The 23,031-nt window shown below is 35.6% G+C and overlaps 2 protein-coding genes across 3 annotated transcripts; one reads left to right on the plus strand and one right to left on the minus strand.

The window, feature by feature from the left end:
* Positions 1 to 1,103: 1,103 nt before the first annotated feature.
* Positions 1,104 to 7,563, minus strand: LOC128990322 (signal peptidase complex subunit 1-like). The gene is made up of 4 exons (XM_054412655.1): positions 7,427 to 7,563; positions 4,820 to 4,879; positions 2,192 to 2,278; positions 1,104 to 1,653 (listed from the first exon to the last, which is right to left on the minus strand). Exons 1-4 carry the CDS (start codon positions 7,457 to 7,459, stop codon positions 1,546 to 1,548), a joined length of 288 nt encoding a protein of 95 aa, XP_054268630.1. The 5' UTR covers positions 7,460 to 7,563; the 3' UTR covers positions 1,104 to 1,545.
* A 3,934-nt stretch (positions 7,564 to 11,497) lies between these two features.
* Positions 11,498 to 16,093, plus strand: LOC128990624 (uncharacterized). Of its 2 annotated transcripts, none has more exons than XM_054413097.1 (4): positions 11,498 to 11,586; positions 12,661 to 12,741; positions 14,363 to 14,423; positions 14,733 to 16,093. In XM_054413097.1, the coding sequence occupies exons 2-4, from the start codon at positions 12,667 to 12,669 to the stop codon at positions 16,010 to 16,012; spliced, it is 1,416 nt and encodes a 471-aa protein (XP_054269072.1). In that variant the 5' UTR covers positions 11,498 to 11,586; positions 12,661 to 12,666; the 3' UTR covers positions 16,013 to 16,093. The 2 variants fall into 2 exon arrangements, with proteins under 2 accessions (XP_054269072.1, XP_054269070.1); XM_054413095.1 differs by having other exon boundaries at positions 11,519 to 11,602.
* Positions 16,094 to 23,031: the final 6,938 nt, after the last annotated feature.

Below are 23,031 nucleotides of genomic sequence, written 5' to 3' on the forward strand. Positions count from 1 at the left end.
AAACTGATATGTCGCACTGATTTCATAGTTATTTCAAATTTTTTAAGGACAATAAAGCATATTTAAAATTTTTGAACAAAACATTTAAAATGTATCATAAATTCATCATTTTGTTGAAACTAAAAAAACTTGCCATGCAGTGGAGAATCAATTTAAAATCATAAATAATAATGTGTAAACATTTAATTTTGACAGTTTCAGTAGACCTTTGAATGCAATGTTAATATTAACAGCTGGTTCATTAAAAGTAGTGAAAAATTATCCATATGGTCGTAATGTAAACAAAACTGCTGAGTGAACTTTAAAGGCCTCTGGGGCAGAGCCCCAAGTAAATTTACCTCGTTTCTCTTTTGAGGGCTCGCCTACAGACCAATTACCTTTCTTTAGACACCCCTACCATGTTTCTACACTCAGCCGTTCTCTCAAATTAGCTGTGACAAAAACCCGATTTTCCTCCATAAGAATATATAACATGGGATGGGAATTTAAAGGCCACTGGGGCAGAGCCCCGAGGGAATTTACCACGTTTCTCTTTTGATGGCTCATCTACAGACCAAGCCCTTTCTTTAGACACCTCTACCGAGCTTCTACGCCCAGCCGTTCTCTCAAATTAGCTGTGACAAAGAAAAACAGTTTCAAATTAATATATAGATTTTATTGATGGATTAGGCTACGTTTTTACTTTACGTGTAATTTTTTTAACAATCAAAAGAAAGCACAATATAATGAGCCTTATGGTTGTTATATTGCAGATGCCCATGCAACTTGTAAACTGCCCATTTTCATTTTATGATTCAAATCAATGTCGGCATGGAGGACGGGGAGCACAACTACCTCTTGGGCCCACATCGCATCAGATGTTAACAGCGGGCCTGGGTAAAGGGATAGTAGACTGCAGGCACTTACCAGGCGCCTGGCCATAGATGGTATCTAAGGACACCAACTATATAGATGTGCAATGAACAACCTAACTCTGGATTATAAGCTTCGGGAGCTCAATCCCCTCTTTCAAAAAGCTGCACAACAGAGTTAGGGCTGTAAGCCTACACCAGGGTTAAGGATATTTGATGGTATTTTTCATATTATTTTAACAAATTGGCTACTTAAGAAAAACCAAAAGACTTTTTACAAATTTGAGTTTAATACTGAAGTAAAACAACAGAGCATAATAATGTACTTAATAACTTAAAACGTTATAAGTGCAATGACCATTTTATACATTTCAATAACAAGTGTACCATTATCACACAAAGTACCTAGGATAATATAAGTCTTTTGAAAAGTAGAGAAAATTATTAATTTAATCCACGACAGTTATGAAGTAATCCTAAGTAACCAAACCCAAAGTGAAGTGCGGACACTGGAGAACGCAATAAAAGATATTGTAATCATTATTAAATAATCATGAAATAATGTTTAACATTCATAAATATGACAATAGCAGAATATGTTTTGTGTTAAAAAGGATTACCTTTCATCAAGTCAGAAATAAGAAAATACAACCCCAAAACAAACAAAAAATCGTTTTGACAAAGTTGGAGAAAGTTACTTTTTCTTTTTTGTTTTCTGATGTGATTCTCCCTCGCCCTCAGTCCTGGGTTTCTGCCACTGCAGAGGTTTCCTGCGGTACATCGGCCATGGAGGAATTGTAACCTAAACATTAAATAAGGCTTTAAGCTAATTAAATATTTTTTACATTATATCAATAAGATGTGGCATGTTTGTGTTATAAATGGTTACTTAAGTGTCTGCCTAAAAAATCAATGATCAAAAGTTGTTAGAGATTGTGATACTAGACACAAAAATAGATATTGCGCACACCACATAAAAAGGGCCCAACACAAGAAGATGCAAGATAACTTCAGTGCTATGTAACTGACACAGCGAAGTTTGCTTGAGTTTGAATGGAACTGCATTGTATTAGCCTACCTTCTAACAAGACACAAAACAACAATGAAACACCTTAGAAGGTTTAAATTGTTAAGTAAGATACAGAATATTGCCTCATGACAAGGGCAAGCAAGGTCAAAAAAACCTTCTTTGCTTGCGCTGCCCATCATGTTGCATCCCCTTCTATCATGTCTGCAAGTACTCAAACACATTTAACAGTTCCAGACCAAGTGACAGGACCGATTGTTATGTTGAATCCTTTTGATATGGTCTTTTTTAATTTATTTAACCTATTACTTACAATGGCGGCTAGAGCGAAGCCTGCTCCTACGATGTACACAGTCTGCGAAAACTGCTGAATAATGTAACCCCAGACCAGACCAACTGCCTGTAAAAACAGTATAAGATTACATCATGGTTTTAGAATGGTTTTTTAAATGGTTTTAGAAGTAAAATTAATTACAGGAGACTGGGATGTTGGCGTCGTCCTGTAATAAAGCTACTAGGAGGTCACGAATTGTGGATATTTATAGAGATCAGATGCACTGTGGATGCGATACTCCCTGGTGCGGATTAACGTCTGCACTAGTGAGTACTACGACTATCCGCAGTACCATCCAGATAATTAGACCAATTCGTTAATACCAAGGCAAGAATGAGAGAGAAAATCACCGAAAACGGGACAAAAAGCGTTGCCAGGCGGGATTATACGGGAAATTTTAATACCAACCTAAACCCAACTTACAGCAAATTAAAGTATAGGACTAGCACAATATGCTGACATAGTTTAGTTTAGTTGATCCCCGATAAATGCGGAGGTCACAGTAGAACAACTTGTGTAGCACTGCACTACGACTCCGAACAGAGTCGCGCACACGCTGTGCCAGTAAGGCATGACTCAGATCGGAGTCGTCAGCAGTGAACGTGTTAAATGGTATTCTTAACATATTGGTCTAAATGGTTCATGTTGAATTTACACGTTCTTACTTTTTACTTAGGCCTATGTGTCAATACAGCCAACCCGACAGTTAAATAGGCTTTTTTACAGCATCATAAACATTAGTCAGATTATACATAATTTGAGAAAACTATTCTCCTCTGCGGAATTTATAAAACCTGTCTGAGAATTCTAACTTTATATCTTTTATTCCAACTTTTGTCAAATCTTTATAGACAATATACAAAGTCTATTTAACTTATACCCTTTCAGTGCTAGGCCAATAATTCGTATTTCGTAAGACTGTTTTGTTTGAGTTTTAATTCCATTCCTGATGAATTGTAACTACTGTATTGTTGTCACTATTTTATAAATTAGGCTAATTTGGAATAGTAAGACAATAACAAATATATGACAAAGAAAAGTCCGGGTATTTGTAGTAAACATTAAATAAAACGTTGTTTTTCTTGTAAATTTCCAAGTTTTCTTATCAATTTTTATGTTCTGATAGCATTGTTTGAAACCAAAATCTCATAAAATCAAAAGACAGTTTTGAATATTGAATTTAACCTTGATTTAGTTTGATGTTATTATAATACGACCATTTTAGGAAATAGTTATTTGTGTAACTAGTGGTGAAAGTGGCACTTTGCTGCACACGAGAGCAATGTTTACGCACGAGCCGCAGGCGAGTGTGGAATGATCTCGAGTGCAGCAAAGGCCTTTTTCACTCGTGTTACACATTATATTTTTCCTACAGTCACTATAAAGCATATAAATAATTAGTCTTTCAAACACTATGCAACACGTTTTTAGGTTCAGCTGGCAACACAAATGCTGCCCTAGAGAAAGTAGTACCCGCGGTCCATATCACTCCGCTATTTTTCCTCGGCAAGAAGTGTGCTCCGCGTTTTGAGAATATAGTTCCGTATGTTTTGTAATTTGAAGTGGTTTCCGCGCCTAAAAAAAATGCTTAAAAGGTATTTTCTTGTTTATTAAGATCGTAGGAAGGTTTTAAAAACGTTTAAAAGAAAAGTCAAGAAAGTTCAGAAATACCGAAACTATAAACACGAAATGACAGGTTAAATCGTAGTTATAATAGTCAATCAGCTGCTCATAGTATAATTATCTTTAAGTGTTGCCAACCTATTTCCAAGCGTACACGGATTACGGGCATAATGGAACCACGCTGTTTTGTGTTGTTTCGTTGGAATCCTGATGTGCGGCAAAGTATAAACCGTACGGCAAAGTATAAACCGTACGGCAAAGTATAAATATGCAGCAATTAGCAGCTTTCTGTACTATAAACAGTACAAGGAAGCCAACTTTGTCGGGTGACTGTAGGAAAAATACTTTTTTGGAGCAAAGCATCAGTAACACAATTGATGATCACTATTGTGGTAAAAATGAAAAATATCATCTAAATAGTCCGTGACTAACGTGCTGCTACCTTGTAATGCATTGAACAACCTGCTGTAGCGCTATGTGTTCGCAATGGTTGGTGTCAGCTTAAATACCAGTTTTTGACTCCTCAGTCTACAAGCACAGATAGCCGAGAAGGCTAGGGCGTGTCACTTGGCAAGTGACATTCGTTTGCTCGGGTTCTATTCCCGTCCTGTGTGGCAAATAATTGGTGACCTGTGTGTTTGTAGCGTGAACTACAACCACTGGGGCATAGTGAGGTGTTGATAATCCTTGGTTTGGACATAATATTGAACATTGTATTGTTTGACATAGAATTTTCAGCTAAAATGGTAAAATGGTATGGTAAGCAGCCAGACCAGAGACCTAGTTTTAACATTCATAATTTTCAGTTAAGATTCATATCAGAGTAAATATTTCTCAATTGTATCATGTATTCCTAACAATAAAAAGTAGTTTAACTAGTTGCTAGCCCTTATAATTCAACTTAATTATAAATTTCTAACAAGTACCGTGTAGTCAGATTTTTTAGGTTCACCTGTAGTACTAATAATGGCTTTTGATACTTACACCAAATAAGGTTATGATAATTCTTGAAAGACGTTCTGCTCTTTTCTGTCCATCAAAGTCCTGAAACAAAACTAAGGTATTAGACATATCATAACTAATCCATCTTAATAACCTCTTCATAAATCAAATTCCCAATAGGGAATAGCTTTAGCTAAATATGAGTGGTAAGACCTAGGTTAGGGACTGATTAGCTAAGTACATTTTGTTTCAGTCTTCAGAAGTTAAAACACCGTGTTCTCAAATTGTTATGTAGGCTATACAATTTTTAGGATGTGTCTTTCATAGCTTCCTACCTGTTTTTATAACATTTGGGAAAAAATACTAAGCCTAGATCCTATAAAGTACGGTAGACTCTCTCTTACCCGGACACCTTTTAACCGGACATCAATTTAACCAGACTACACTCAGAAAATCAGACTACAAGCAGAAATTACATCTCTTTAACAGACAATTTTTATCAGCACATCGGTTTAACCGGACTATATCGGCAGGAAGTGGGCGATACTGAAACGACTGTTCTCGTTGGAAAGATTTGAGACCAGTGACCTTGCTTCTAAACACAAAGCTCTCCTAAATTTAAGTCAACTACTGTATACAGTATGCATTTAAACGGTCCATTTTAATGAGTCTTTGGGGACGTCCGCTTAACCGGAAAATCTGTTATCCGGACTGGCCTCGGTCCCGAGGAGTAGATTTCACCTGTCGCCAATTATAATCCTAAGAAAAACACTTCAAATTACTATTTTAAAAATGCTTGCATTTTTTTAATTTAGTCATTTGAAGTGTTTTTTTTTCAGGAATTTAATTTTACAAAAACAGTCTGCAGGTGACAAAAACTAACAACTCGATTCATTATAACCTAAACTATACCTTCCTAATCTAACCTAACTTCAAAACACTTAATGCAGTCACAAATTCACATAAAGCACGACCTAACACCCTGACATGCCTATATAAGAACTAGCCTACGTAATAAGTCCACCATCTATAACTTCATAATATGACGAAACTCCTTATATAGAAAACATTATTAACTACAGAATTACTTGAAATGTTTCTATAGTCAACGACAGCCATTCCATTGTTACGGACGGGACATCCTGAAGAATTAACTATTAAATATAAAGAAACCATATATATATTTTTAACTCTAACTGTGCTTGTATGCTAATAGGTAGTGTCTACTAAATACTGATAGTAACCTGTATGCCACATAACTTACATTTTTTTAAACCTGTGAAGAACTATTAAAGGCCCGTTACGGACGGGACGAAAAAGAGACATAGGATAAAGTACATGAACTTCACGTTAAATTTCCTGTGAAACCTACTGAAATTAAATTTGATAAAATATGTGAATGATACACTTTTACCTTTATCTACAAAGTAATACTGTAGGTTTAAACTTTGGCATCTTTATAATAAGGGAAAATATATAAATTAACACAAGGTACATGTTACGGACGGGACGTTACGGACAGGACACCTAGGATAATTGATAAAATACACATTAAAAAGGTACAATAATTAATATTTTTAATCATCAAAGTAAAATTAACAATACTTTACAGTATTTGAGCTCAACTAAATGTCTCTGTGTGAGGTTATTATGTATTGGCCCTAACCAACAATATTATTCTTCTCATCGACCATGTTTTTATAGTCTAAGCATACCAAGGGGCTACCAAATACCGTAATTGATTGGCCCACTGAAAAATTGTGCTTTGTATTTAACTTATACGTTTTGCTTTTCATTTTGAATAATGTAACATAAAATATGTTTACTAGCAGAATTGATAATCACATTAATGCTTGATCAAGAGATGGCCAGTCCCTGAAGTAGTCTACAACCTCTAGTCCATTGAGTTTCTGATAAATGTAGGCCAAATTAATTGGCAAATTGGGATAAATCTATCTATACAATCTCATGAAAAGTGACATAAATAAAAGGTTGGCGGTGTTACAAAGTGTGATAAAGCATGATTTCTTTGAAGGAAAAAGTGTAACAGTTGCTAGTAAAACGGAGTCTATAGCCTAACACATGTTTAAAGCTAAGCATGTTCCTCGGGTGGAATCCTCAGACCACCATTTGCTCCCCTGAAGTTAGATTCTGGAGCCGCCCCTGTGTGATAATCACTGTCTACTGATAAGTTAACTTAGTTTGTTTTTATTTGTTAGAGTGGGTTAGGCCTACCAAAGTTTCGCCTTTTAGTATCTAGGCCTACCATCAATAAATAACCATAAATTAACTTAAGAGGTTATAAAAAATTATGAACATCTTAGCGTCCATGTATTAGCCTAGAGGTAAGTTAAAACTTAAGTCCTATATCACTCCCAATAGGCCTATTAACTTAGTGGCCTGAGCAGAGCAAAATGTCTAAAAGAGTAACCTGTGATTAACTTAAGGTTGGTTCCTGTCATTTATTTTATTACTGATTTATCGTTCCTATCCTATTCCTAATCGTGTTCTATTCACAAAAACGTATTACCGTACTTACAGTAATTTGAAAATCTTCTCAGATACCCGATACAGAACAACCTAACCTAAGACGAGCGTCAACAAACATCTAACTTATTGCAACGGGTAAAAATAATTTAATTTACTTACCATATGAGTTGGAATGGAATTAATTATATCCATTGTCTAAGTAGGTTTGAGCTTGAGCCAATCTCAGCAAATTTATTAACAATCTAAAGACTACGTGCAAAAGTTCGAGTTGTTGGGGTGAGGTGAGGAGAGGACACGTACACGAACACGAACATCAACAGTAAACATATGTTCTTTTTTTCAGTGTTGCCATAACAGAGAAGCTATAAAAAGTTTTAATACAGGTAGTAGACTATAAGTAGTTTGAAGCCCAGTATTAAAACATCGATTCACGTTTAGACCATTGATTATCAAAAAGCTATAATAAAATTACTTTTCCATAGATAGGCAAACAACATTTAAAATCAATACAATTTAATAAATAATTATTATTACAATATAGGGTGAGTTACCTGAATTACCTGAATTACCTCCTCTTCATCGATGACCAGCCTAGGCTGGATAGATAGCGTCAACGAAAAACAAAAATAAAAACTATACACATTTATATACATTTAAAACTGTGTGGTGGCGGTGGACAGCTAGTTCATCGCGCCAGCATACTTGAAGAACTCCGTAGTTGAGTAGAAAGGGTTCTCCAGTAAAAATTGTTTGATTTTATTTGTGAACACTTTTGTGTCAAGTTCTGTTATTTTACCAGGCAGAGCATTGTACATCCTGGCAGCTATGGCCGGGAAACTGTCTCTCGTCATAGTTAGTCTGAATGTAGTTTTAAATGAGTTTCCCCCCCTATTTTTTCTACATTTCTTAGGATATCAACTCCGGACCACGTCAGATCATTGTAGAGAAGTAATTACTTCATCATAGATAAAACATGGAGGAGTGTGTTTTATCTATGATTATAGCTTAAAAAGAGGTAAATAAGTTAGTATTTATTTACTATCAAACACAATTTATAATGTTTCAAAATAACTTTAAAAACACAGGATTTAACGTGCAATAACTTAAATAGGTTTTTGATATGGATATGGATCCACCATATCGGAACAGGTTTTTCTCAAACTTAAAGGTAGGGTTGTGAGTTGTGACCCATCGTTTCAAACTAGATTTTTCGTCTGAATACGATGCTGCAATCTGCTTTTAAAAATCTTGATCCATTCTAAAGTTATGAGAACTTTTTATAACTTTATTTTTAGCCCATTTTAACATTGTGTATTTACAAAGTTCTGTTAAGACATTTATTAATCTATTAATAATTTATTAATTAATCCATAATCTCAAAATAGTGCTAGATAAAGATAAGTATACACCATCCATAGTCCATTTTCACTTGGTTATGACAGATGTATTTTTTCTGCCATCTTGGATCCGCCATTTTGAAAATGTGATAAATTATTTTAAATATGAAGGTGGTATTGTGACCCATCATTTTGAATTACTTTTTTATGCTGAACTTATTTCCGCAATCAGTTTTTTGTTATCAAGCTTTCTTGATGAAATATTACAATTATTTCATTTCAAATGTCAATATTTCAAAAACAAAATGTGAAAATGAAAAAAGGATTGTGGCATTGAGTTCAGCATAAAACAGTAATTCAAAATTATGGGTCACAACACCACCTTCATATTTAAAATAATTCATCACATTTCAAAATGGCGGATCCAAGATGGCGGAAGTTTAAAAATTAAGTAATAAAGTCATTGTAATCAGCGTAGCATTCTAGTTTGAAATGATGGGTCACAACGCTACCTTTACATAAAAAAAAACTTTGTATCCAATATGGCGGATCCAAGATGGTGGTCAAAAATTTATACCCAGTCAAAATGAAGTACTTACTACTCCACAGTGATCTGACGTAGTCCGGAGTTGATATCTTAAGAAATGTTGAAAAAAAAGGAGGGGGAACTCATTTAAAACTCACCCTGTATAGATTATTTTCCATTAACGCGGACCAGCATACAAGTGTGCCTTTAACAAATTCGTGTTAAGAAATGGATTTGTAAAAAGTATAACTGTACAAAAGCCGAGTTTTTAGTGAAATATTATTAGTAGGACTGACTACTAATTACTCTACTGTACTAGTGTAGGCCTACTACATTAATATTGTCTAATAAATTAAATTCAAATTTTTTTAAATTAAAATCACATCGGCTGTTTAATAAGTCTAGCCACTTTATACCAAGTCCAATTAGCTAAATTGATTGATTTTAGATTTAGAAAATCCGTGGTCGTGGTTAGCCAATAGGTCAGGGTTATGGAGTGTTGGAGTAGGGACCTGGCTTCGGCTTGGGCTTTTCTTGGGGCGAAGAAGGTTGATCTCGATCGGACTTAGCCTTCAGAAGAAAATGAGAAGTAAAGTACAAATGGAATATAAAAAGCCTATTTATTCATGTTGAAGCTTTCCGGAATTGGTAATCAATTATAACAGGTCTAGAAACAGTCGTCGTCGACCAGTTCAGTGACGTGCGCCGGCCGGCCAACTATGTTAAATGTCTACAGTGTTCGTGTTGTGTTTGTGTTCAATGTATTTAAGAAGATTTGATGACATTCAATGAATGAAATATTTTAACGTTCTGTTTCGAAAATGACTACTTAGTACCGTAGTCGAAACTAGTCAACAGAAGTTCAACAGAGGAATTGTGGACGTCAAGGTACGTAACCTGTTATAAAAAGCCTAGCCCGAAGTAATATGTGCTAAAAGGTTCCGCGCTAGTTCCCTCTAGAACTAGGAGTAGAAGATGAGGGATTTTTAGCCATCCGAGATCAAAGAAGGAGATTTTTAGTAGTCCGGGAACATTGAGCTCGCCTGAGTCCAGCACTACTGGGCTTTATTAGGTGGTATAACTGTGGGACTTCATCAGTCTCTAAAGATCCCGGGCTCAAATACCACCAAATCACCAATGGATCGTATTTAAGTGATAATGGCACAACCCCTAGGTCTGGCCTGTGAAGCTGTGATAAACAATCTCATGCTAGAGTCTAGCGTTCTAGAACAAAATATTATTATTATAAATCTTTACCATTATCCATGGTCCAGGTAACACGTAAACTTACGGCAAGCCTTCCACTTCGTTTGAAACAAAAAGCTTATCAGACAAAACTTGCCACACACCAGAGGCAAGTTCTCCGAGAAAAACTTGACCGACGTCAAATTACGGCCAGTCTTTACCTCGTTTGCTACGAGAAACGTATCGGCCAAAACTTGCCACACACCCAATGGCGGTTCCAGGAGGGGGGCTACAGGGGCTAAAGCCCCCCCTTGGACCTTGGAAAAATAAATTTTAACATATATTTCATGCTTAAAACACGCAATGTTATAAAACAGACATAAATGTAGTTTTTATTGTAGTAAATAAGCGATGGCAAGAGTAGTATTAAGTTCCACATAGATAAATTTAATTTTGTGTGGACACAGTTCTAGACGTTAAAATAGCTTTATAAAGTCACCAAACTGATTTTAGGAGATATGGCTTCGTAGTCTACAGTAGGCTTATGTTTTGAAATTCACGAATGCAAATTCGTCATAGTTTAATTTTTTAATGTTAACGGTACTTGCTAATAGAGACAAATAACTGGTGAAATGGGATGTTTTTTGACAGTTAGACACAGATATAGGCATTAATAATTGCTTTAGAAAGTCAGTCATAACAGCTTTTAGGAGGATATGTCCGTAGCCTACAATATGTTTTGAGATTTACTCTTTCCAGCACGGAATGCAATCTCATAGTTAGTTTTAAAATTGTCTACTTATTCATGACAAATAAATGGGGAAACGAGAGGGTTTTGCAATCAGTTTTAGACGTTAGAAATGGCTTTAGAAAGTCACCAAACGGCTTTTAGGAGGATATGACCGTAGTCTACAGTGTTTTAAAATTCATTAATGCAGTCGTCACAGTTTTAATTTTTTTAATGTCTACTTGCTAATGACACAATTCCAAATTTTCCCGGGGGAATAGCCCCGGACACTCCTACTTTATTGGGGGGTGCCCCACACACCCCAAGCCCCCCGGTAGTCCCTCCAACCACATTCGGCAGTCGGCAGTCACTCAGTGAACGTGCACACTTTAATAACCACAAGTTTGTTTCTGTTAAAATGTGTTATGTTGCATAGTAACATTATTCCATTCAAAATTTGAGTGCTTAAACACAAACCTAACACAAAGTCACCCATTGGCAAGACTCTCAAAATTATTTGTACAATTTGACCATATACGAGCAGGTAACATAGACTTATGGTAATCAGTTATAGCACATTTTACAATTCTGTTTAATTTATTTTGCTTGCAACAAAGCCTGCATCGATTACGCATAATTGTAACGGTGTTTGGGCAGTTTGTTCACATAAATACCCTGTCTTTTTCAGAAAAGGGCTGCCATTATTTAAATTTTCCCCACACGATTAAATTGTTTTCCAATGAGTACCTGGTATTGAGAGAGTCATAGATGAATAACTATACGCATTGTACCTATTGAAAGTCGGGTTCAGTCGTCGTAGAAATAGACAATAATATCTTTGAAGCAATCTGGAGATACGTCTGGTATTGGCCCCCTGAAAATTAAAAAAAGACTCGATGGTTTTTGTTATTGTTGATTGTTGTGATGATTTCTGTTTAGTAGATTAAAAAAAAACGTCAGTAAAGTTATAAATTCCAAATAGTGGTGACTCTCTTCTGGAAAAGACCCAAAATACCTTCTAAAATCACAGGCAATAAAACAAAAAATGATACAATAATAAAAAAAGTGTGGAAGCTAAATGAACCCAAATATTATAAAGATTGTAGTCAAATAAAAAAATATTGAAAATAACGCAAGCAAATAAGGATTTATGAAGTTTTGAAAACAATGATTTAGATTCCCTTGGTTATCGTATTTTAAATAAGCATATTACAAATATACAAAAATTAATACTGCTATTTTTCAGCTTCCTTTATCTTCCATATTCTTAGGCCTTTGAACATTTAGTTACATTTATTTGATAGACAAAGTTTAAGAAGTAAAAGAATAATTAGAAAAATATATTATTCTTACAATATTAATCTGTGCTGGGATTAAACTTAAAAGGTTTGCTTAGATAGTTCCGATTTAAATTATTGCTTTATAAATCACGTTAATATGCTTCTTGTAGAAACTATACAAACCTATTGTGAGTAAAACGAGTAAAACCCGTCCAAACCACAAACCCACCATTTATTTTTTTTTATTTTTATGACTTTTAAATATTAGATAGATCTGTTATTTTATCATCTTATAGGTCTATAATTATTGTTACAATTCAAAATTAATGTTATTTCAGGTGAAAATGTCTAAATACACTTTACTGCAGCCAGAAGATGAGTGTATAACACCTCAACCCGCTCCGAGAACTCGGATAAGGGTAAACATTTTGTTTTAATTAAAAGTAATCTAAAGTATTAATTATTAGTAGGGAGAACCACGCCCTACAACCTGATGCGGCAAAAAGTAATACACACATGAGAACAAACCAAAATATCAAAAAGGAGGTTAACTAGTATATTTATTTTTGGTTGGTCGTACGAAACGTTGTACTCAATGATCCGGAAAACAAAAAAAAACCCTAGACACCTTATTAAGCTGAACACTCTTTTCCTCCTCATTCATCATTTTGTGCAATACACTACAAATACCGTGTTTAGCGCATTTCCATTTAGGGAAGAAGCTATTACCGTAGACAGCAAGGAAAGACCTATAGACCCGGGAACGACTTACTTTTTTCATTTCGATGTTCTCAGGGGCCAAAAACACTATTCGTTTAAATTTTTAAATTTAATACTTAGTTAGAATTGTTTTATATGTCCGTGACCACAACCACTCTAGTAATATTCGTTGGGTTTTGATGAATTTAGCATGAAGGTGTAGCAAAATGAATAAACTTAAATTAGTTCGCGAACCAGCAAGATCAGATCATGGGATCGGGTTGTTATAAGGTATTGATGTTTTTTTCTTCAACAAATATTTTTTCAACATGCTTACCCCTAAAACTTGGAATTGCCCAATTTTCGTTACAGCCATGTGAAGACCATTACCATTTTTTTTTCTTTTTTTTAGTTGAATCATTATTGTACAATTAAAGGAAACGGAGAAAATCCCCAAAACTGTACTTTTAAAATTCCAATATTATTCTTATGGAGAAAAAAAAATTGGCAAATTTAATAATCTCATTATGTATTATTAATATTTATCAACAACGTCATACCTTTCTCGTAGCAGCAAACCCAAGTACTCGTTAAAACATAATGTTTGGGTAAAAGGGAAATAAATAGGTATGATTTGTTCATGGAAATATTTTAGCTAAAACCCAATCAGCCAAATTCAAATTCATGCAGGGAGAATAATTTAAAACTTTGTTCGGGAGGAAATACAAACATTTGGGCTTCGTCTTTTAAACAACATCATTTTTATTTGGATTGATATCACTATCAGTGTACTATTATTGTTAATCACCTATCAATCATTGGCATAGGGACGCCCCTAGGAGCGTATTATAACCCAAGTATGAATAAAGGTTGAGTTTAGAATGGTGTGTGACGATCCGTGACTAAGACCAGCGGTTTCATTAGCCAGTAGCATTTAATCAAAGTCTAATGATCACTATTATAACATCTATAGATCTATTTTAAAAGCATCAAAAAGCCACAGACTCTCAGGATCGGTCTAGCGACCTTTTGATTAAGACGAGCGCTATAACCTACTGTTGGTACTATAGAGATATAAAGTCAATGGTACTATGCTATGATTCCCCCACCACAACACACACACTTACAATAAGGTTATATAATCTGTGTTTTCTTATTTTAGAACCCGGTTTTTAGCTTTTAATCATTTACCAACATTTTAACTAACATTATAAACGTATATGAATTTTCTGTCAGAAATTTTAGATGTTACATTCTGCTAGTAACCTTAACTGCTGACTAAACATGTTAACATGTTATAATTGGTAAATAATTAATTTAACAAAACTATTGTGTTGACAGAGTACCAGTATCCCGAGACCAATGAGACCTTTAGAGCGACCCAAGGCAGCTTCACAAACAGGTAATGTCGTTTAAAAGATACCCAAGTTAGCGACAAAAATGGTTTAGCAATACGCAGAATAAATATGTAGGTGACTCAAATAACTTACTTGATGAATTTTTAAAGTGTTATACACTGACGAGTCCTAGTTCATATGGGGAAAAAATTAAAACCAAAAAGGGATCGGAAGATAAAATATTTATTATGTACATTAACTTTTAAATACACAAAATATTAGAAATAACAAAAAGTAAAAATGATCAACAAAATAATTAGGCACCCTATATTAACTTATTTATCCTTAAAATATGATTTTCCAAAATGTTCCAGTAAAAAAGTCGCCCACAAAATCCCACAAAGATAACACCATCAGTGAGCGGTACACCAACACTTCATTCAGTCAAATACGATCGCCTAAAGTGAAGATCCAAACTATTCCAACCACTATGAAGGAATGTGGAACAGCTGATCAACAATCGCAGAAAACAGCTGAGAGAGGTAGTGAGAGAAAACAGGCACCTAAACCATCTCCTAGAACTCTGATAGAAAAGGAAAAATGCAATGTCATCAGCAAGAGACATTCACTTTATGATGAAAACAGCCGAAACGAGATTATTCCGTCGCATTTCAGCCTGAAACCACGACCTAAAACATCACATTGTTCACGGACAGAATCTCGTATGCAACAGCAAGTATTTGGTACTATCAAGAAAGTGTTAAGCCAAGCTGTAGTGCAGCAAGGAAAAATCGATGAAACCAATATTGAAACTATCATTAGCAGTATGAGAAGCAGACTAAACCTTGATGACGAAGATTTTACAGAAATAGACATAGAGGAAAAGCCAAGCAGAACAATTTTGCATAGGCCTGGTTTTGTGGAGAAAAGGTCTTCGATAAAAATCAAAAACTCAGTAGCAGGAATAATTCGGAAGGATGGTCCAGTTATTGTGCCAAAACAAAAACATTACAGGAAGATTTATGATCAGTTTGATTCACCATCAGAACAGTCCCTGGACCAAAATCGTTCCCAGGGTGATGATAGCTTTTCATTACCTGTTGATCTTTCTCGGACATCGCATGTAGCAACTAAAAGCAAATGTACGCAAGTATCGAACTTTTCAACTACTGAATCAAAGTCCGTTCAACACACAGATGGGCTTTCAGAACAGTTTGAAATGGGCGATTTTCAAACGAAGAAATCTGGTTTTTGGAGTTCTTTAGAAGATGCCAAACTTCAAGCATATGTTGAATCACTAATTCAAAACATGAAGACTCAAATAAACACTGACAGTTCAGATGTGAAAACTGAAGATGATTCCAAAGCAACTTCATCCAGAACCACCCGTGTCATAAAAAGCAAGCCAACGCATGCCTTGAAACAAAAACCACCAGTAACAAAAGAACCGGTCGTCAATACCAAGACTTCAAAACCATTAAAGTCCACAGTCCTAAAGAGCAAGCCAACAAAAACTGATGAACCGTTGGCTGTTGCTAAGAAATCAGCACTTCCTAAAACGTCATTTGATAAATGTGAAGAGGTGGAAGAAAGCGATGATAAATATCTACAAGTGCGAATCGACAGATGGGCAAGTGCTAGGTCGAAGAAGTGAATCTGGCTTAAGAAGCAGAAGTTGAAGGCTATATACATAATCGTGAGACAAAGCAATAAAGTGTATTTATTTGTTATTGTTTGAGGGTGCATTTCTTTATTCTTATACAGTTTAAAAAACCCCAGCCACAGCAAACCTACAGACTAAGCGAATTTCCATTAGCCTCATTTGATTTTCCATTAAATATATTTTTCATAACATGGTCCGATCACGCTGGTTCGCGAACTCGTTCGAATAAACGTAGGTTTACACGTTTGAACAAAATTCCATCGAAATCAAATCATTTTTTGTTCAAATTATCATGCTAACGGACACACACACATAGTATATAGAATGCTACGAAACTCTCTCCCGAAACTCCGTGGACATAATCCTTAGGTCTTAACCAAACAAAAATATTAAACTATGCCCATCTCGCTTCGATTTACGTATGTCAGTTTGTATGTATTTTTACATAACTTCCCATAACTCTGAAACTACTTAAGGTGCCAACTTAAAACTTGGTACGTGTATGATGACTAATAGGAACTATTTTTTCAAAGTATCAAGTTTCTACTTTGTATAATTTCAAAATAACGGCCGTTTTAATTTTTGCAAAGCCAAATAACTAAAAACCAATAGGATTTATAAAAAAGTTACATATGACAAAAAGGATAGAACTTTAATTTCCTTTACATAAATGTACCTGGGTATAGGGTCATAACACAAATAACCAACAAATCATACTCCCTCGGACACGAATAATGTTTCTCTCACGGAGTTTCGAAACACCCTGTATATGTATACTGTATATGAATTTGAACGGATGGTGTTTTTGGCATCTGGGGTCACCAAAACCATAAAGAAAATCGGTCCCGGGTCCAGGTCTTACCATGAGACCTACGGTCTTATGGGAAATTCGGTAAAATCAGAAACCTAAATGTATTTTCTGTCGGAACCTTTAGATGTGAATTTCTGTAGCAGCAAACCTAGGTACTCATTAAACGAGGCATGTTTTTTTTTAATAAGTACCGTTTTTAATTTCTCCGTTTCAGCGCTGCGATTGGCATTTTCGACGTTTGCGCTTTATATGGGCATCTATTGGTAAGCCCTAGCCGGAAATTCGAGAAAAATCGGCCATGTTTAAATCCGGTTTTGAGCATTCAAAATGGTGCCGCCAATTGAGACTGCCGCCGACTGTGCGGAATGGTACGCAAGTAGGTAAGGGCATTTAAAGGCGGCCCCACCAACGTTCATGATGAGTAATGCACTGGGTGGCGTCATTACTGTCCCCGTACCCAGTGCGTTGCTCATCATGAACGTTGGTGGGGCCGCCTTTAAATGCCCTTACCTACACGCGTACCATTCCGTCACTGATAATGTTCTTGCCATGCATGTCAGTAATCTGTCGATGATTTTCAATGTCTTTCACACCTTCAGCACTTAAAAATCTAGTTACAGCGCGCACTTTACAGTCGGCGGCAGTCTCAATTAGCGGCACCATTTTGAATGCTCGAAACCGGATGTAAACATGGCCGATTTTTCTCGAATTTCCAGCTAGGGCTTACCAATAGATGTCCATACACAGCGCAAATGTCGAAAATGCCAATCGCAGCGCTGGAACGGAGAAATTTAAAAACGTGCCTCGTAGATTTAATTGAAAATCTAATCAGGTAAATGGAAATTTGCTTAGTCTGCAGGTTTGCTGCGAGGGAGGTATTTTGACAGTTCTATTAAATAATAATACAAACATGTTTACTTTCAGGCCAGTGACGTTATTTGTTTATATTTATGATCCATACCGCTTTCTGTTCAAACATCCGTGGATTAATTTACGTGATTCGTGAGTTGTATCCAAAGACATCGATTCGTAAACACTGTTAAACATTTCTAGATACAAAATCCATACTTAAAATTTGTGATAGAATCTGTAGAAATTAATAAGGGCCGGGAGAATGGATTTTTAAGTTTCCTTTGTTGAAACGATGGTTAATTAATGGTCTGAGACATTAGAGGAGGGGGGGGGGGTGGTCTGCCGGAAGACCAGAGTCACAAAGACGGTGGGCGTAACTAGGGTTAATTCACTTGACATGGACAATTACCTCAGCCACTGGTGTTTATTTCTTATAGCCAGGTCTGTGGGGGGCGTCCAGCGTAGTAGGCTGACAGAGTGAAAGTAGGCTTACTTGCACTGTTTACCACTTTTGTTATGTGGTAGGGTCGGTAGGGATTATAAATTGAACGTGATACTCAAAGTATACGACTGTCTGTCTGAAGGAAAGGTTCTTGTATGAAGAACTAGATTAAAAGATGCTGTGAAATCAGAGACTTACTAAGCAGATGTCTTGATACAATTAATTTTATATTAATAAGTTCTGCGGTTCTAGATTTCATGATTAACATAAGATTTAACAGGTTCAGTTCTAGCCGTCTCATTCCTCTGTATGTATGTTTGGCATCTCTCCACATGGTAGTGAGTGTGTTAAATAAAAATTCGCACCTAGAAGTTAGATAATAGAATTCACTTTTTGATATTGTCTTAACTAGTTGAGGAGTAATATGCGCGAGATGTTAAAAGTATAGATTCAACTTATTTTAGTATCAAAACAGTATGGGCAACAAAGAATATTGTGGTAGGCTTATAATCATGACAGAGGAAGAATATGCTATGCTACTGTTTACTAATAGCATCACTACATGTGTACAGTAAATCATGAACAAACATTTTATTATAGTACTTTTATAAAAATATCGTGTATTCTGTGGAATGCAGGTTTGTTAAGTTCTTGTATTTGAATGGACCAACAAATGTAGTTTATAAATTAAATATTTCGAGCTCTCGTTTACAGGCCAAAAGTTGACGGCTCAATCATACTCCTAAGAAAGGTTTAAATACTTTTCGAATATTTGAAACTTGACTTGACTGGGCTGTCCTCGATTAGCTCTTACGCAAATGTCGACTCTGGCTAATTTAACAGATAATCTACGAGAAACGTAAATCTTTTTTTATTTTCCTAATTTGTGTGTCGGATTTGTATTAAAGTGATTTCCAAACATACTAAACTAAACAGTAAAGGGGCGTTGATCTGTCCGTGCTCTACTCAGCCGTGTCCAGATGTTTCTCGTAGCCTACGACAGATTGTTTTGATCAGCCGTTCTCGTTTGAAACGTTTGATCATCATCAGAAGGCCGCCTCGCTCAGTTTCCTCTTCCTCGTTTCCCTCCGTTTCTATAGTTCTTGACCGATATCCTATTTCTCTAATAGAAAACTATAATGTCCTTTTGTAATTGTAAAAGTATAAAAATATGTTTATCTGGATCAAGCATTGTAGTATTGTAGTATAGAAGTTCAAGTTGGTTCAAAACAAAGAATGTATGTTTTATTGAGATGGAAATTACAGTTCTGTTTTTATTTGAATGAACTTAAGATCTCGTGATTCTTCCTCACAGTTGACCTCTGTTAACTATAATTGTAGTGATTAATACATAGCCTCCTTTCCGTTGAGTAAAGCGGAGTCAAAGACGATTATCCAATGTGTATTATAGTACTTGGGATTAGTTCGCTTTGACAGGAACATACTTTTGTACTAGACTGTTAAAAGCTGCGGCCTCGTGTCGTGTCAGAGCTCCAAACCCACTCGCGTCGCTAATGAGGGTCAACCCCTTGGACAGGAAATCATAATAAAATAAAATCTGGCCGTGTCAGAAAACCAACACAACCCGTCGTCTGACCTTAGTCTGACCGATATCTTTGAACCATAGGCCCGTATCACATAAATAATTGGCTGTTGTTGTTAGGTTGCATATCGGAGATATCTACAGCTACTAACTGGCTGTCAGTAATTCTAAATTAGCTTAGAAAATTCAAAATTATAGCTAATAAACCATTCACTGGGATCATCCAGAATTGCATCTCTTACATTTTCCAGCAGGATGCCAAGGTAATCTTTATTCATCGTAAATTTACAGAAACGAAACCTATTACCTATTAATCTTCAAGTCATCAAATGTTACCCCATCCCATAGTGTTTCTTTGCAGTAAAAATAAGCCTCTGGCTCATTTTGACAAGGAAAAAGAAAAATGCCTCGTCAAATGGTGTAATATCCACACAGATTGAAAACAATTGAGTTTTGTTACAAAAACGTAAACCTTAAGACCGCAGTCTGTTGGCCATATGAATTTGGTCGTAAGCCTCTACGGCAAACAAAATCGTGCCGTAGCACCACAGAGTAGAGGGAAGCCACTCTCAGCTCTTATTCTGCGATAGAACGACTTAGGTGGTGTGTGCCATGGGACTAAATGAAACATTTTACTACAGCTGGGTTAGTTGGTATGTCTACATTTAATATCCATGAGCAATGGTGTATTCTTTCTCAATTTCAGTCCTCATGTTGAGTTTTACTTCAAGATGATATTTTAAGCTTCATTATTATAATAAATAATAACTCGAGGGATTATTGCGGATATTTTCAATCACAATTGGTAAAAAACAACAATTTTTACAACGCATCTACAAAAATGTGTTCCGGGAAAATGTCTGCAATAGACCCTCCATCACCAAAAATGAACTTTAAACAAATCATTGCAATTTTTCAGACTCAGCTAATTTAGTTTAACATTTGTTTTACACAGCATAAGCTAATCGATACCACCAACTAATGTATGGTTATGTAGTAACACATTTGAGGATTAACAGTAGTTTATAACAACAGAAACCCTTTTCCCACACTTTTTATTTGTCCAAATAAAAGACTAGCACTAATTGAACCACTGTGATATCAGGTAGCTGTCCGAATTATTCGCAAGGATGACAAACCTTTCTACTTTTTTATTGTGAGACTTTTCTCCCTCACTTTCTGTCAGACAGTCTACGAGTGACAGCTAGGTATTGTTTGGTTCATCTACACATCAAACTTTGTTGGAAAATTCGCCATCAATATTAATGTTGCTATTCGTGCTTGCCAATGCCACCTATGGCAGTGACAATGGTAATAATTATCTCTACAAAGACAGGAGTGCCGGAGCAACGCCCGCCTCTACTAGTGTTCCTAAAATTCAAATCGTCAGAGGCTTTGAACTTTTTAGCATTGTAAGCCTGATTTTTAAAACCTATTAAAGATGTCCATTGGTGACACGATGTTTTGTATTTTTCATCTTTTAAATTGTTAACATCGATCTCTTTTAGCGAATTTCCCATATAGGGAATAAGCTATTACCATAGAATTCATGGTAAGACCTGGACGCGGGACAGATTTTTTTTCGTTTTGAGGTCCCTAGAGGCCAAAAAAACCATCCGTTCAAATTCATATATATATTTATATATATGTGTGTCCGTTAGCACGATAACTCGAGCAAACATGATCCGATTTGGATGAGATTTCGTATAAACGTGTAAACCTACATTTACTCGAACGAGTTCGCGAACCAGCATGATCGGACTATGTGAACGGGGGTTTACGGGGGTTTTATGGGGTAAAAATAGGTTTTCCCATTTTTGACCCAAAACACATAAAATTTAGCAATTTCCTTCCAAACCATTTTGTAGAGCTTAAAAAACAAATAATTTAGTATATTGAAGCGTTATTATGCGCCTAATGGTTACGGAGAAAATTTAAAAAAATTGTAAATAAAAAATTTCCATGTTATTATTATGGAGAATAAGTAAACTGTTGTAGTTTGCTTGTTTATGAACATATTTTGATCAAATTTGGAAAATGTTTTTATTTCTTACTAACTATTAATATAAAAAAAAAACTGTTTTACCCTCCTGCCCGGATATTATTCTTATAAGGTTTCCTGAAGAAACTGTCCATTACTAATTAGCATAACACAAGTTTCACGTAGTTTTGGATCTGAAGTTGCATCCGATGGAATGGAACCTAAAAGGACAAGATATAATCAAAAATGCCTGGGAAACATTTATAAATTATAGATTAGTGACAATATGCTGTCAATGTACAGAATTGAACCCACCTCAAGGTCTTATGTGAAGGTGGGCACTATAATCTTTGGGCTATGAAAAGTATGATAAATATCATTCATTTAAAATGTAAATTCGTCATGGCGTAAAATAGAAATACACCCCTATTGAGGTGAAAGTTAGTGTGGAAAACTCGCCATATTAAGTACTAGCTGTTGTACCCGTGCTTTGCAACGGGAAGAGGACACAAAATAGAAAATTTTTGGTCTTTACATTTGTTGTATAAAATAGTTATACCCTGTTGGTAAACCTTATAATTAACTTGTTAATCTATACTCTAATACGAGCAATGTTTGCTTGTATGTATCTATGCTTGCTTGCTTGTGCTATTTAATACCATAGAACCAACTTGTGTATTTGAAACAGCTGACGAAACTATTTTACTCCTTTTAAATGTCATTACTCTTAAGGTTAACATGGGAAACTCTAGAGCCACTGGGGCGGAGCCCGAAAGGACTTTTGCGATAAGAGTGCGTCTATATGTTAATTGGGAATGTGAGCTATCATCACATTAAATTTCAGCCCAATCCGACCAGTATTTTTCGCGTTTACTTGCCACAAACATACATACATCCATACATCCAAACTTTCTCATTTATAATATTAGTGGTAGGATATTTCCGTCATTTGGTTATATTTATCTATTGTAGTCGTCTCATTATGTAGTTCTCGGCATTTTCGTTTGTCCGTTGTTTTTTCTTCGCTTAATCTCTGCCACATTTTGCACAGCGTATTTAGGAACCAATATACTTACAGTTTTCGTTTGAATACTGTATATTCGTTCCATTGAATAGTTATTAAAATGTGTTTACTCACCAAGAATGTAATTAGTTTCCTTTTAGGACGGATCTAAAGAGACAAGAACGTCTGTGTCGGTCCAGTGGAGCGCGCCAGGACGCAGTACGCAGGACGGTAAACCCAAGGACTTTCCGCTCCTTCCTCAGATAATCGCTGTTAATTACAAAAACCATGTCACTTGTCGCTAAGTAGATCTCTAATTTATTGGGACTAGCAAAGGTGTCAACTCGTCGAAATTAATTTTAAATTAGTATATATTAT

This window comes from Macrosteles quadrilineatus, unplaced genomic scaffold (genome assembly GCF_028750875.1).
Source record: "Macrosteles quadrilineatus isolate MER2022 unplaced genomic scaffold, UCM_ALF_1.0 Scaffold_3__2_contigs__length_128488019, whole genome shotgun sequence".
NCBI lineage: Eukaryota > Metazoa > Arthropoda > Insecta > Hemiptera > Cicadellidae > Macrosteles > Macrosteles quadrilineatus.